The sequence below is a fragment of the Muscardinus avellanarius genome (genome assembly GCF_963383645.1).
Source record: "Muscardinus avellanarius genome assembly, chromosome: 3".
Taxonomy (NCBI): Eukaryota; Metazoa; Chordata; class Mammalia; order Rodentia; family Gliridae; genus Muscardinus; species Muscardinus avellanarius.
In genome coordinates this window covers 18994105-19010144 of record NC_137788.1, presented here as the reverse complement: position 1 = coordinate 19010144, position 16040 = coordinate 18994105, and the positions used below count along the sequence as shown (strand labels likewise).

Genomic DNA, 16040 nt, shown 5'->3' with positions numbered 1-16040 from the left:
GGCTGGAGGCCAGAGACCAGGGGAGTCCCCGAAAGGGAAAAAGGCAGCCAGCGGGGAGCTTCTGAAAGTCCTGAGGATCCAGTGTCCAGCCAGGAGAATCAGGGCCCGGGGCAGGAAAATGCTATGCCAAGATTATTTAAAACTCAAGAGAGCTTGCAGAAAAGCCTCCCCAGGCCCCCGCCCCAGGCCAGCCTCCCGCCGGGCTCCAAGTCTTTGCGCCAAGCGTGGGTGCAGGTGGGGCTGGCAGGGTGGGGGCTCCCCGTCCACACCGTGCCCCACCCGTGCCTCCCAGTGATCAAGCTCATCTCCGGCTGGAACGTGGACATTCTGGAGCAAGGGGAGGTGCGGCTCTGGCTGGAGGTGGAGAAGCTGTCCCCGGCCGCGGAGCTGCACCTCATCTTCAACGAGAAGGAGCTCTCCACCTCACCGGTAACTGGCGCTCAGTCCCCATGTGACCCAGGGTGGCCTCGCCGGGCTCGGGCGCTCCGTGAGCTCGTACCCCCCTCAGTGGGCACCCCAGAGATGGCTGTCGCCCTGATGCGGTGGGGATGGGGGCGCCTGGCTTTGGTACAGGGGGACAAGGGGTGGCAGCGTGCTGATGCTGGTAAAGCAAGGGACATTTCTACAGTGCTCCATGTGCCCTACAACTCTCAAATGTCCCAGCAGACGTTCCCAAGATGGAAAACCTATATTCCTGTGGGTAATTATCCAAGTCAAGACCCTAATTCTGCTCTAGGTGTACATACAAAGCACCTTTGCACAAGTCTAACATACACCGAGGGGGGAGTTGTTATTCATCGTTTGCTTTGTTTCTGTTCATTCCTTTGTTTTCCTGTTCTTGCAGGGAGTAGCTTTGGATCTTTTTGCTTTTCTCCTTTTAAATTCAGAGTAACTCGAGCCAGGCGTGACGGCACATGACTGAAATCCCACTACTTAGGAGGCTAAGACAGGAGGATCGCAATTCGCGGCCAGCCTCAGCTACTTAGTGAGGCCTTCAGTAATTTAGTGAGGCCCTGTTTCAAAATAAGAGAAAAAAAAAAGGCTGAGGGTGTATCTCAGTGGTAGAATGCTCCTGAGTTCAATCCCCAGTACCACAAATAAATAAATAAGTGAATAAATAAACCAACAAACTAGCTCATTACAAATCAGTGCTGCATGAGTGAGGTTATGTCCAAGTGCTACATATTAAAATATACATTTATTTGTTTTATTTTTCTTTTCTTTGCAATGATGGGAATTGAACCCAGGGGCATTCTACCTCCGAGTTACAACCTCAGCCCTATTTTTTATTCTTTTTATTTATTGTGTGTGTGTGTGTGTGTGTGATACTGGGGGTGGAACCCAGAGACTTTCTACCTCTGGGCTATACTCCCAGACCTATTTTATATTTTATTTTGAAACAGGGTCTCACTAAATTGTTGAGAGCCTCACTAAGTAGCTGAGGCTTGCTTCGAACCTGTGCGATCCTCCTGTCTCAGGCTCCCAAGCACGGGGATTACAAGCGTGCACCACCACGCCCAGCTCTATTCTTTTTATTTTGAAACAGGGTCTCACTAAGTTGTGCAGGGACTCACTAAGTAGCTGAAGCTGGCCGCAAACCTCCAATCCTCCTGTCTCAGCCTCCCAAATACTGGAATTACAAGCATGCACCACCACACCCAGCTTATTATTTTATTTTAAATGATTTTAATTTCTTCTTTATATTACAGTGAGAGTATTACATGTTTTGATTTGAATTCACAGATAGATATGTTGTGTTAGATTGAGCCACATAAATTGTTGATACTCAACTGTTTTTACGAGCAAACAGCAATTTCGGTTTCATGAAAGACTCAAGTGTATGTTGCGATCTCACATTTTTTGTAAATTTCCTCTCCACATGGGACACAACCATTGGAAAACATGGACTGGGGCCAAGGTGTAGCTCAGTACTTACATGAACAAAACCCTGTGTCCAACCCCTACAGAGAGAGAGAGAGACAGACAGACAGACAGACAGACAGACAGACAGACACAGGAGGAAGACCAAGAAGGAGGGGAGGAGAGCCGGGCATGGTGTACACACTTATAATCCCAGTATTTGGGAGGCTGAGACAGGAAGATCTCAGGTTCTTAGCCAGCCTTAACTACTTAGTGAGGCCCTTTACAACTTTGTGAGAACCTGTCTCAAAATAAAGAATAAAAAAATAGGGCTGGGGGTGTAACTCAGAGGTAGAATGAACCTGAGTTCAGTTCCAAGTACCACAAAAAAAAAGAAAGAAAGAAAGAAAGAAAGAAAGAAAGAAAGAAAGAAAGAAAGAAAGAAAGAAAGAAAAGGGAGGCAAAGGGAGGGCAAGAAAATATGTATATATTTTATACATATATTTACTACAGTATATATTTACTACAGAGAAGGGGATGCTGGTTCTGACAGAGGGGAAAGAGCGCTGAGATAGATGTCAGAAAATTCACATCCAGGTCAGGTGCTGGCACAGGCCTGGAATTCCAGTACTAAGGAGGCTGAGACAGGAGGGTCACAGGTTTGAGGACAGCCTCAGTAACTTAGCAAGACCCTGTTTCAAAATTTAAAAAAAAAAAAAATCTGGGTGAGGTGGTGGATACCTGTAAACCCAGAACTTGGGAGGCTGGGGCAGGAGGCCAGGTTTGAGGCCAGTCCCAGCAACTCAGCAAGACTTTTGGCAACCTAGCGAGACCATGTTTCAAAACAATTCAAAGAGCTGGGATGTATCTTGGAGGTAGAATGCCCCTGGGTTCAATCCCCAGTACTAAAATATAAAAAATAAATTCCCATCCAGCCCCATGGGTTGCCCGATGGTGAGCAGGCCTCTACCTCTCTGTTCCTCTCTGTCTGCATCTTTAAATTGTGCCCGCTTGCCCCAGGATCAAGAGATGCAAAGAAGAAAACAGAGTTGAAAGCCCTGTATGAGATCACGGGCTGACCTCGCCACACCAGCTAGAAATATTATAAAGTCCAGGGTCTCTAGTGTCCAGTGCTCAGACACTCCAACGCCCCTATGCAAAGCTAAAATAAAATTAGGTCACTCCCTCGACTCAGATATACAAATAAAGCCAGCGGGCCTAAGGACCTACATGCAGAAAATAAAACTTTTCAAATTGTTAGAATGTGGGGAAATGTACATGAGTGAGTTCCGGACATATGTGGTTTTGATGTTATCTTTACCTACTTTCAGGGAGTTTCTAGTAAATTGTAAAGTAAAAAAAAAAAAAAAAAAAAAAAAAAAAAAAAAGCAAAAATGTGGAACAGGAGGGGTGAGGGAATAAGTATTAAATCATAACTACTTGAACCTCAGGGAGTGTTCCCAGGCGCTGGGTGCAGGGAGCCCCGTCTCTGCAGCAGGAGAGGGTCACCAGGGCCCTCCCCAGTCTCTGAAGGCTGGTAACATATGGCCCCCAAGTTCCAGCTACACACTGAGGTGGGCCCCATCTACCCCCAAAGGCGGCTCTGGGATTCCCAACAGAATCTGGGCCTTTGTTCTCCCCAGAACCGCAAAATCCATTTTGAGCGAGAGAAGGGCCTGGTGGAGGTGGTCATCCAGCACCTGAAGGAGGAGGACAAAGGGTCATACACCGCTCAGCTCCAAGACGGAAAAGCCAAAAACCAGATCACGCTGGCCCTGGTGGACGACGGTGGGCGCCCCGGCCTGCCTTCCCTTCCCTCCCCTGCCGGCTCTCAGCGCCCTGTGCACCCCGAGCTCCGCTCCGCTCATGCCATTCCCTCCCGATGTGTTCACAGATTTTGACAAACTTCTGAGGAAGGCGGACGCCAAGAGAAGAGACTGGAAGAGAAAGCAGGGTAAGGAGGTGCTCGGAGCGGAGTCCCAGAGCCACAGGAGCGCAGCCAGCCTGGACCCCAGCCCCGTCCCAGGGAGCCGCAGCACTGGTCCCGTTTTGTCCCAGGGCCAGAACAAAGCAGCACCTCAGCGGCTTCCTCTCCCGCTGGCTTCCCAGCTCTGGCCACCAGGTGGCGCCCTGGCTGAGCCTGGCGCTCATACCGGCGGGTGTGTTTGTTTTGCCCCCACAGGTCCCTATTTCCAGGAGTTTTTGCAGTGGAAAGCCACCGAGGACTGCCAAGTGCTGCTGACGTGCAAGGCAAGTCCCGGCCCCGCCTCCAACCCGCAGGGTGAAACCTGTGGCTGGCTAGTCCCCAAGCTCCCGTGTCCCCACCGGCCCCATCCCCATAGTCCCTTCCCCATGGATCTTGCCGACCCCATACCTAGGAGACCACACTTAACCCCAAAAGCTGGCTGCCCGGCCAGAGCCCAGGCATTAGGATTCCTATGAGGGGGTCAGCCTTAGGCCAGCTCGCCCATCTGCTCCAGAAGGGTTCCTGCGGGGCCAGGCGGGCTGGGAGCCAGTGAGGGCTCTCGGTCTTGAAGGGGCCCCTATTTATTATCAGCTTTGCCCGACGCTGTGCTCAGTGGACCACAGTACTATTTTATTTCACTCAAGTCCCAGTCATGCGTGAGAAATGCAGTTCAAGTTCCACTTTCTTTATGAGAAGGCAAATGGGGAAATAGCCCAAGACCACAGGATTAGAATCTCTAAGCCTGGCTCCGAGGCCCAAGGTCCTTCTCAGCGCCCTGCAGCCACTTCAATACCAAGGGAAGGACAGGGTGGGTGACTGCTTCCTCCCAGAGGTGTATCCATTCAGTGAGCTCAAGGCACCTACCAGGAAATATTCTGCAGGTACAGGGGGGACAGTTTGGTCTCCTTAGGTCTCTGGGAGCCCAAGGTCTGAGGATCGATAGAAAGCAATGTGCCTCCTGCTTGACATGTGCAGGGCCAGGTTAGTCATGAGGGGAGGGCACTCGGGTGATTCCAGTAAGGCTTTCTGGAGGAAGTGACATCTAACTGAGTTTTAAGAAGTGTAGGTCCAACTGGGCGTGGTGGTGCAGGCTTATAATCCCACAACTTGGGAGGCCGAGACAGGAGGATCACAGTTCACAGCCAGCCTCAGCAAGTTGTGAGGCCCTCTGTAACTTAGTGAGGCCCTGTTTCAAAATGAAGAATAAAAAATAGGGATGAGGATGTATCTTGGAGGTAGAATGCCCCTGGGTTCAATCTCCAGTTCTTAAAAAAAAAAAAAAAAAAAAAGTAGGTGCTGAGCTGGGCATGGTAGTGCATGTTTATAATTCTAGTGCTTGGGAAGCTGAGACAGAAGGATCACAGGTTCAAGGCCAGCCTCAGTAATTTAGTGAGACCCTGTTACAAAATTTAAAAAAATTTTTTTAAATGGGCCAAAGGTGTAGCTTGAGGGTAGAATGTGCCTGGATTCAATCCCCAGTAACAACAACAAAAGTGTAGGTGTGGGACATGGTGACACTCACCTATAATCCTAGTACTTGGGAGGCTGAGACAGGAGGATCACAGGTTTGAGGCCAGCCTCAGTAACTTAGCAAGGCCCTTGGCAATTTAGTGATACCCTGTTTCAAAATAAAATAAATAATAAAATAAAAAGGACCAGGGTTATAGCTCAGAGGTAGAATGCCCGAGTTCAATCCCAAGTAACAAAAGACAAAAGGAAGTGTAGGCACAGGCTGAGCATGTAGGCACAGGCTGAGCATGTAGGCACAGGCTGAGCAGCACAGGTAGAGTGCTGGCCTAGCCCTGGGTTTGGTCCCCAGCACTAAAAAATTTTTTTTTTAAATTGGCCCTAAGCATTTACAGGAAAAAGAGTAGGGAACGAACTAAGAGACAGAGGATACCATGAGAATAAGTTCAAATTCCGGAAGCCAGCAGAGGAGACTCAAGGTGTGAGGTAGGGGTCAGGATCTGGCCAGTGTGTGTGTCTGCAGGTTGGGCCGTAGGAGAGGAAGTCATGTTTGCAGAAAAGCTCTGCTGCGTTGAGTTTTCACTTGAGAAAGCCTGCTAGAGCCCCTCACACCCCACCTCCCCAGGTGACCAACACCAAGAAGGAGACTCGCTTCCAGTGGTTCTTCCAGAAGAAAGAGGCTCCAGATGGCCAGTACGACCCACAGACGGGGGAAGGGCTTCTCTGCATTGAAAAGGTAAGTGTAGCTCGCACCCTTCGCCAGCCGCCAGCAGCAGTGCCAAGAGCACTAGGCCGGGAGTCCAAGCAGGGCCGGACAAGGTGTGACGGGTGAGGTACTTATGTTGGGTGCAAAATTTAAGGGGCACACAAGAAAACTCGATAGCTAAGATAAATAAGAGTTTGTGTACCGCTTTTAAAAACCAAAATTAGAAGCCGGGCATGATGGCACGGAGGCTGAGACAGGAAGGTCCCATTTCGCAGACAGCCTCAGATACTTAGTGAGGTCCTTTGCAACTCAGTGAGACCCTGTTTAAAAAAAATAAAGAATAAAAAATAGGGCTGGGGGTGTAGCTCAGAGGTAGAGTGCCCTGGATTCCATCTCCAGTTCCGAAAAAAAGAAAAACAGATCCAGGCACGATGGCATGCACTTGGAATCCCAGTACTTGGGAGGCTGAGACAGGAGAATTGCAGGTTCTCAGCCAACCTCAGCTATTTAGTGAGGCCCTCCACAACTTAGTGAGACCCTGTTTCAAAATAAAGAATAAAAAAAAAAATAGGGCTGGGCATGTAGCTTGGAGGTAGAATGCCCCTGGGTTCAATTCCCAGTACTACAAAAATAAATAAATAAATAAATAAATAAATAAAACAAAGCCGGGCATGGTGGCTCATGCTTGTAATCGTAGTACTTGGGAGGCTGAGACAGGAGGATCACACAGGTTCGAAGCCAGCCTCAGCTACTTAGTGAGGCTCTCAGCAACTTAGTGAGACCCTGTTTCCAAATAAAATAGAAAATAGGTCTGGGAGTGTAGCCCAGAGGTAGAAAGCCCCTGGGTTCCACCCCCAGTACCACAAAAATCAATCAATAAGTAAACGAATGAATGAATGAATGAATGAATAAATAAATAAATAAATAAATAAAACAAAATTAATAGCAACAAAAGACCATAAAGAAAAACTAGTAACATTTTAAATAAACACAGGACCAGTGTTACTGCTTTTTCCCTTTCCCAAGCTTGGGGCCTGGCTGGTGTCTGTCCCTCTCTGACCTCAGCTTTCCTGTAAGACGCACGGTTGTCTCTGCTGTGAGTGTCCAGGCACGGCAGGTCCAGGCAGCGCGGAGCAGGCCTGGAGCTCAGCTCTCCCACCAAGTCCCCCACAGCCTTCGGAGCCCCGAGTGTGCCTGGCGGCACACGGCTCCTCCCTAACCTGGCCCTGTTTCTCTGCTCTGCGGTGATTCCTGTGGCCTTGCTGGGTGCCAGGGAAGACCAGAGCAACCACAGGAAGGAAATCATGATTCCAGGGCCTGTTCCCAAATCCTGGCAGGGGAGCGCCATGACGCCTGCCACTGCTGGGAATGGCGCGGCGTTGGTAGGTGCTTAGTGGTCGTGCAGCTCGTTATTACTGGCACAGAGCTTTCTGGCCTCTGAAGAGTTACCCCTGGACCCCGCAGCACCTGTGGCTCATGGGCAGAGCAAGGACGTCACTGCCGGTTTGCAGATGAGTAAACTGAGGCTCGGTGAGACTTGGTGCTAGGGAGCCAGGTCAGAGGTCACTCCAGTCACCTGCCCCAGTTTGGTGGAGACTTGGGCGCCTTCAGTGTGCGCAGGGGAGGAAGGGGACATAAGAAAGGCTTGTTGGGGTTCAGCTCCTCGATTCCCAGGCTCCTCCGCCGTGGATCCTGCCCCTAGAGCTGCCTGTGGAGGTGCTCTGGGTGGGGGCGCCGTTGAGGCAGTGCTGTGCAGAGACAGGTCACTGCCGACCCCTCGGCCCGGCTGCAGCCCAGAGGTAGAGCACTGCCTAGCATGCAGGAGGCCCTGGGTTCAATCTCACGCCATATAGATTAAACATTATATATATATATATATATATATATATATATATATATATATATATTTATATGCTCTAAGTTCTGGCTTTGCCAAGTGTTGGTTCAAATTTCACCAGAGACTGGAAGCATGTTCCCCTTGTCCTGGGCAAAGGAAGCATAACCACGCTTCCCGGGGAAGGGCAGGGTCCCCCATCCAGGGCCCCCAGGGAGTGGGGCAGCTCAGCCGAGGGTGTGCCGTGCTCAGACAGCGCTGCACAGAGCGCTCTCTGTGCTGTGAACCATTCGAGGTGTCCTTGTCTGTCCTCAGCCACCCAGCCCTTCCCCGGGCTCCCATGAGCCCTGACCCAGGAATCATCAGGCTCTGGGCCGCCTTGGAGGCCAGATGGGTAGGCTGAGCCCCCGGGGAGAAGGGTCTGGCCTGAGGTCACCGAGTTAGGGACAGGCCTGGCACCCAGGCCTCCTGACGTGCTGCTCAGCTCTCCTGCCAGAACCCATGCCCACACGGCCACCTCTCACCCTTCTTGCCAGTTGTCCAAGGAGAACGCGGGGACTTACCGAGCAGTGGTCTCTGATGACCGAGGGGAGGACGACACCATCCTGGACCTCACGGGGGAAGGTAGGAGCTGACGAGGCTAAAGTTGACCAGGCGGGATGTAGGCTCGCACAGGACTGTGAGATGGCCTGTGGGGTAAGATTGTGGAATCCCCGAGTAACTTAGGGAAATCAAGGCACAGAGAGGTTAAGTAGCTTGCTGGAGGTTGCATGGCTGGTCAGTGCCGGGGACCTGGTGTGTGTGCGGTTGACACCCATGGTGCCCACGGTGCACCACAGTGAGCCTGGGCGTGGAGACCCAAAGCCCAAGTTCAGTCCTCTGCCCCACAACGGCCCAGGCGTCTCACTAACCTGGCTGCCCCACCTGCCAGAAACTGGGTTTGGACTCTCTGTCCTTCAGACCCCCTCCCACTCCCAAGTCACCTGCAGAGCTCCCTCTGCCCCAAGAATAGCTCAGGAGCTCCACCAGGCTTTTCCAAGGCATCCCCGCTCCAGGATGCCCCTCGGGAGCCACACACCAGCTGACCATTCTCTGTCTCCCTCCAGCCCTGGATGCCATCTTCACTGAGCTGGGCAGGATCAGCGGTAAGCTAGCCCAGCCCTGCTCTGATGCCAAAGAGCCTCCAAGGGGCCCCACCCCAGCCTCGGCTGCCGGGGGTGGGTTCAGTGTCCAACCTTAAAGACAGAAGCCCCTGCTTCCTGGCCGTGCTGTGCCCCATCACACCACCCTCACGGTGGGAGCAAGCTGCTGGCCCCAGAGAGCAATGCCCAAAGGTCCTCGGGGAAGACTCACCCCTCTCCTCCGTCTCCCTAGCCCTCTCTGCAACCCCACTGAAAATCCAGGGGACCGAGGAGGGCATCCGAATCTTCAGCAAGGTCAAGTACTACAACGTGGACTACATGAAAACCGCCTGGTTCCACAAGTAGGTCGGCCTTGCCCGGGGCTCTAGCCAGGCTACAGGGCTCCCCTCCCTGCCCCCTGCCCAGTCCTCCCAGCAGAGCCTAGTCCCCGGTTAGCAGAGAAAAGGGTCTCACACTGGCCCTACTGTCCTCAGATAGAGTTAGGGGCAGGGGTTAGGAAGCTGAAGTGCTTTCTCCAGGTTCTCCCAAGGAAGATGGGGATATGGTAGTAGGAAAGTTTTTCTGGAATATCCATGGCCACAGAAGGATCATGGTTTCAGAGCAGCATCTGGAAAATGGAGGAAGAAGGGATGCAGGAACAAGGAAGAACCAGCTGGTTAAGTAGGCCATGGTGCCTTTGTGGCCTCCACAGCCTTAGCAAACCCAGGCAGCCGGGCTTAAGAGAAAAGTGCAGGCAGAGGGACCAGCAGGGCTGAAATGAACTGAAAATCAGCGCCCGTAATAGATAGGGATCCACGGAGACTCAGCCAGGAGCTAAGTCACCCCAGAGAGTTTGAGAGCAGAATTTTCCCAGAGCTTCTTAGCAGGTGCATGCCTCAGCTTTGGGGGCAGACATTCCTGCACCCATTCTATAGGAAAGGCTAACCGACTTGGTCAGTTTTGCCCAATGAGTGAGAGCCAAGGCCAGATGGAATCTCAGGACAACGGGGCTCCTCCTCTAGCCAGAGTCTCTGAGCCCTGTGGCAAGAGGCTTAGGCAACAGAACACTAGGGACATGGCCAGGTGTCTCTGGGAGTGAAATTCAAGTAATGAAGGGAAAGAGTATAACCTTATCTGGTTTCTAAAGCTTTGGGGTGAAGGAGTGGGGAAATAGCCGTGGAGGGCAGAAGCAGCAGCCACTGCCCTGAAGCGAGATTCCCTCAGGGTCCCAGACTGTAAGGTACCTCATAAATTTAGACAACATTTGCAGATAGTTGATAAGCTACAGGACTGGATGGATGGATGGATGGATGGATGGATGGATGGATGGATAATTGGGTAGATGGATCAGCTGATCAATCAATAATGAGAAGGGAGCTGGGCGTGGTGGTGCACGCTTGTAATCCCAGCATTCGGGAGGCTGAGACAGGGGGCTCACAGTTCCCAGACATCCTCAGCTACTTAGTGAGGCTCTCTGCAACTCAGTGAGACCCAGTTTCAAAATAAAGAATAAAAAAATAGGGCTGGGGGTATAGCTCAGAGAGCAAATTCCCCTGAGTTCCATCCTCAGACCTCTGAGAATACCCCTGAGTTCCATCCCCAGTACCACAAAAAAAATTAGAGGGATGGATGGATAATTTGGTGGATGCATAAATAGATGGATAGATCAATGAATAATTGGATGGATGATTGGATGGATAGGTGGATGGATGGATGGATGGATGGATGGATGGATGGATGGATGGATGGATAATTGGGCATATGGATCAATGGATCAATGAATAATTTGATGAATGGATGGGTGGATGGTTGAATGGTGAATGAATGGTTGGCTGATGGATACAGGGCTGATAATCAGTGGATAAGTGAGTGGATATATATCAAGTATCTCACAGGTCTGGAAAGACCACCAGAGGTGGGGTCGGAGCATGGCGTGTGTAGATATGCCAACAGCTGCCTTAACCATTTCTCTGCCCTCGTACCCAGAGACAAGCGCCTGGAGAGCGGCGACCGTGTGCGGGCAGGGACTACCCTGGATGAGATCTGGCTCCACATCCTGGACCCCAAAGACTCAGACAAGGGCAAATACATGCTGGAAATAGCTGCTGGGAAGGACACCCGGCAGCTCTCAGCGGATCTCTCAGGACAGGGTGAGCCCTCCACCTGTCTGTCTGCTGAGACACCTGTTTAAGAAAATCCTCTGATCTTTGGGGGACCCCCTTCTCTGCATGCAGTGTCACTGCCCCAAGAGAATATCAGAGTGGGGGACATTCAGGGCTAAGCCCTGTCCCAGGGCCCCACGGCCGAGGCTCTGACATTCCCCGCACCCCTTTCCTTCTCGCAGCCTTTGACGACGCCCTGGCTGAGCACCAGAGACTGAAGTAAGTCTCCTTGATGTTCCTCCGTGTGAATCATGGGCCCCCGTTGGGGGTGGCGTAAACCCTGCTCAGGACCCCCTCCTGGGATCCCCCAGCTCCACCTGTCCCTCACGCCGCCCTTGGCCAACTGCAGCTGTTGCGGTTTCTGTCTTTCAGAGCCCTGGCCATCATCGAGAAGAGTAAGTCCCACGTTGGTTTGCTCCTGCCGGCAGTGGGCTCCCCGAGCTCAGGCCTCCCGCAGGCTGCTGAAATCCCCGTTCCCCAGAGGGGTCTGCGGAGCTCTGGGGTCTCACAGAGCTGCCGGGGAGACCCGGGAGGCAACTGTGAGAAGACAGATGTGTACGGAGCCTGAGGATTCCTGAGACCTGGGTGTGGGCGCACCCAGCGCGGGCAAGCCTGGTACCGAGCAGGCATTTGGCAATGTCGGTGGGATCCGAACTGAAAGCAATGAGGCCAGGCTGTGGGGAGGGGGCCACAGCAAAGCCCTAGCTGCTGGCGTTGGGGACTCACTAATCCCAGATGCAGCCCCAAGCCCAGAGGGATGAGGCGTAGCTTCCTGGTGCAGGGAACCAAGTCCCTGTGCCTGGTAGGCTTGGCCTGCCCACTGGGTCCCCCCAGCCAGCTCTAAACAGCCCAGTGTGAGGAGTCTGACCCTCTGGTCTCCCTTTGATGGCCCATTGATGGGAAGTGGGAACTTCAGTGAGGGACAGACCGGGGCAGCAGAGTCCCACAGCCCCGCAGGCCCAGCCACGAGGAAGGGGTCCGGGATGGCTGCAAGGCCACCAGTGTGGGGACATCCATGCCCCCGCTGGCATGGTCTCATCGTCCCCGAGGTCCCACCTGACAGGAGGTGCAGGCCTTGAGTCCATACCTAGGGTCTGGACAATCACAAGGTCTAAGTGGTCATGCCTTGAGAAGCCCTTAAGGGGGCGCCACCACCCCAGACCTCACCCAGTATGAGCCTCCCCTCCTGCTCTGGAAAGCCAGGTCCCTGGGCAGGATGCTGGTCCAGGACCCCAGCAGAGGGAAGTGGAACCACCCCACCCACCCCCACCCCCACCCCTGCGTGGCTGCTGGGCTGGTGGAGTTAGAGCCAAGGAAGAGGATCATTTCTTCCCGCCATGGAAGGACTGGCCAAATTCCTGCCCACAGCTGTATCCACCCCCAGGGCCTTCCTGCCCATCGGGGTCCTGCTCCCCACTCATCCCCTGGACAGATGCATCGCAACAGGCTCCTTTCTTCCCACAGCCTCTACCGCAGCCTAAGGAACGCATCTGGCGTTTGGCTTGGGGATTTATAGCTGGCCACACTCCCCTCCTGCCCACCCATCATGGCCACCACGTCCCTCCTCAGACCAGTCAGGGTGTCCCAAAGGCTCTGGTCCCACGTTTTCTGGCCTCCTCCGAGTTCATCGTCTTACGAGTTGGTCACTTAAGGGAGGGCCATCTCTCTGTCACCACCCCCAACCCCGGGGACAGTCAGTCATCAGGACTTCATACAGTGGTAGATACACACCATGTTCCGTATTTTGTGCTCGTGACGATGAGGAAGCGTATCATAGTTTTAAAGGTTTCCATCCAAAATGATGAAAATCAAAAAAGAATCCTGACTTAAAAATAAACCTCAGCCGGGCATGGTGGTACATGCCTTTGACCCCAGTACTTGGGAGACTGAGAAAAGAGGATCACAGATTTGAAATCAACCTCAGCAATTTGTAAAATTTTCAGCAACTTAGCAAGACCCTATTTCAAAATAAGACATTTAAAATGAAGAAAAAAAAAAAAAAAAAAGGTAGGGCGTGGCGGTGCACACTTGTAATCCCAGCATTTGGGAAGCTGAGACCAGAGGATGGCAGTTCACAGCCAGCCTCAGCTACTTAGTGAGGCCCTCTGCAACTCCATGAGACCCTGTTTCAAAATAAAGAATAAAAAATAGGGCTGGGGGTATAGCTCAGAGGTAGAATGCCCCTGGGTTCCATCCCCAGTACCACAAAAAACAAAAACAAAAAAAAAAAAATGAAAAAAGGGGCTAGGGGTGGAGTTCAGAGATAGAATGCCCTTGGATTCCATCTTAGTACCACAAAACAATAAATACATGAGTAGCCAGGCGTGGTGGCGCACACTTGTAATCCCAGCATTCAGGAGGCCGAGACAAAAAGATCACGGTTCGAGGACAGCCTCAGCTACTTTAGTGAGGTCCTTTGCAACTCAGTGAGACCCTGTTTCAAAATAAAGAATAAAAAATAGGGCTTCCAGGCATCGTGGCGCACGCTTGTAATCCCCGCGCTTGGGAGGTGGAGACAGGAGGATTGCGCAGGTTCGAAGCCAGCCACACTGGCTTAAGAGACCCTGTTTCCAAATTTAAAAAGTATAAAAATACATCTGGGAGTGTGGCCCGGAGGTAGAAGGGTTTCCAGGAACCCCAGTACCACCAAAAAAAAAAAAAAAAAAAAAAAAAAAAATATATATATATATATATATATATATATATATATATATATATATATGGCTGAGAGTAGAGCTCAGAGGTAGAATGCCCCTGGGTTCCAATCCCTAGTACCCCCACCCCCCCAAAAAAAAAGCAAGTAAACCTCCACTCTGGGATGTAGCTGGCAGGGCAGTGGTCACACCGCCATCTTCTCTTTCCCTTCCAGATCGAGCCAAGGTGGTGAGGGGCCTGCCCGATGTGGCCACGATCATGGAGGACAAGGTACTGACCCTGCCGTCCGCGGTGTCCACTCAGGGAGCTGTCCCAGAGCAGAGCAGGAGACCTGCGCTCTAGATTCAAGAGCTGAAGGGCAGCTGTGCGGTCACAGGCTAGGTCTGCTGCAGCCAGCCCCGCGACACACACGTGTGGGGCTGGACCGGTTCTGCCCATCTCTGCAGTCAGCCCTGGAGTCACAGACTGCCGTTGGTGACATCAGTTTCCAAAAGAATTTGACTAGAATTATCCAAGTCTAGCATCTTCAAAAGTCCCAACTCCCCTTCTTACAGTGCCTTCTTCGTAGCGGGCCCTATTCCAAATGTGTTACTGGATTCACCATCCGGGCAAGCTCATGAAACACAGGGTATTATAAGTGTCATACTTTATAGCTGAGGGAACTGAGACCGTGATTAAGGAACTTATCTGAAGGCCACACGGCCTGAAGGAATACAACTAGGAGTCACACGCCAGCAGCGCAACCCCAGAGCTTGTATGTTTATTACATTATCATGCTTTGTGTTAAAACTTGTTCAAGAATTTTCAGACTCAGCCAGGCATAGCGGCACACACCTGTAATCCTAGTGCATAGGAGGCTGAGACTGGAAGACTGCAGGTTTGAGGCCAGCCTCAGCAATTTAGTGAGGCCCTCAGCAACTTACTGAGACCCTGTTTCAAAATATAAATATAAGCCGGGCGTGGTGGCGCACGCGCGTAATCCCCGCGCTTGGGAGGCTGAGACAGGAGGATCGCACGGGTTCAAATCCAGCCTCAGCTATTTAGTGAGGTTCCCAGCAACTTAGTAATATCCTGTTTCCAAATAAAAATATAAAATAGGTCTGAGAGTATAGCCCGGAGGTAAAAAAAAAAAAAAAGCCCCTGGGTTCCACCCCCAACCCCAGTACCACGAGAAAAATATATAAATATAAAATGGGCTGGGTGGGGATGTAGCTCAGAGGTAAAACGCCCCTAGGTTCAATCCTCAGCACCCCCAAAAAAATTCAAAATCAGTTCATCAATATTTCATTAGAATCTTACTTGCGAGATGAAATCATCACGAGATGTATAGAACAAAAAGCAATGAAGCCAAGCACAGCCCGTGCTGCGGGGGTCATCGCAGGAGCGCGCGTGGTGTAAAATATGACTCGTATGTGTTCCTGTAGAAAGGCTGGGCATGGAGGTTGTGGGTCTAAAATAAAATGTCCCTCCTCAGCATCAGTTGCAATAAAACCCACATAATGAATTTACCCTGGACGAGGAGCTCTGCGGGCACATTAAGGCGATGCCAAGTGCCGGTCACAAGGAGCTAAGGCTGTTCTCTTCCTGTCCATGGAAACAGACGCTGTGCCTGACCTGCGTCATCTCAGGGGACCCGGCTCCTGAAATCTTCTGGCTAAAGAATGACCAGCCGGTCACCTTCCTCGACCGCTACCACATGGAGGTGAAGGGGACGGAGGTCACCGTCACCATCGAGAAGGTCCACAGCGAGGACAGCGGACGCTATGGAATCTTCGTCAAGAACAAGTACGGCTCCGAGACGGGCCAGGTCACCATCAGCGTGTTCAAACACGGGGATGAGCCCAAGGAGCTGAAGAAGATGTGACGGGGCGTGTTCAGCCCCTGCTGAGATCCAGCCTGCACGGGCCAGCAGGTCCAGCCCGTGGGTCACCACCCGGCATAGACCATGAGGGGGACTCAGGGAAGGGACAGGGTGGGACCAGGACATGAGGGTGGGGGTAGAGTGGACACACCCAAGGGGAGAAGCAGCCAGGCGTGGTGGCACACACCAGTAATCCCAGTACTTGGGAGGCTGGAACAGGAGCCTCCCAATGGTTTGAGGCCAGCCTCAGCAACTTAGTGAGACCTTGTTTCCAAACAAAAATATAAAAAGTGCTGAGGGTGTAGCTCGGAGGTACAGTGCCTCTGGGCTCAGTCCCCAGTGCCAGGTAAATAAATGGCAGAAGCTGAGGTCTCTCTGGAGTCTTGAGAGGCATTGGGACGGCGGGTT

At 52.0% G+C, this 16040-nt stretch overlaps 1 protein-coding gene across 1 annotated transcript in view; it reads left to right on the top strand.

Moving 5' to 3' along the window:
• Positions 1-15635, top strand: part of MYOM3 (myomesin 3) — a gene marked incomplete at both ends in the record, with an annotated part of 48514 nt that extends 32879 nt beyond the window's left edge. The window contains 13 exons of the mRNA XM_080693059.1: positions 293-429; positions 3504-3648; positions 3755-3814; positions 4043-4110; positions 5919-6029; positions 8370-8457; positions 8940-8978; positions 9208-9316; positions 10941-11104; positions 11299-11335; positions 11489-11511; positions 13986-14041; positions 15372-15635. Of these exons, the coding sequence (XP_080549185.1) occupies positions 293-429; positions 3504-3648; positions 3755-3814; positions 4043-4110; positions 5919-6029; positions 8370-8457; positions 8940-8978; positions 9208-9316; positions 10941-11104; positions 11299-11335; positions 11489-11511; positions 13986-14041; positions 15372-15635 (1301 nt within the window). The remainder of the gene's footprint in view (positions 1-292; positions 430-3503; positions 3649-3754; positions 3815-4042; positions 4111-5918; positions 6030-8369; positions 8458-8939; positions 8979-9207; positions 9317-10940; positions 11105-11298; positions 11336-11488; positions 11512-13985; positions 14042-15371) is intronic.
• Between the last annotated feature and the right edge of the window lie 405 nt (positions 15636-16040).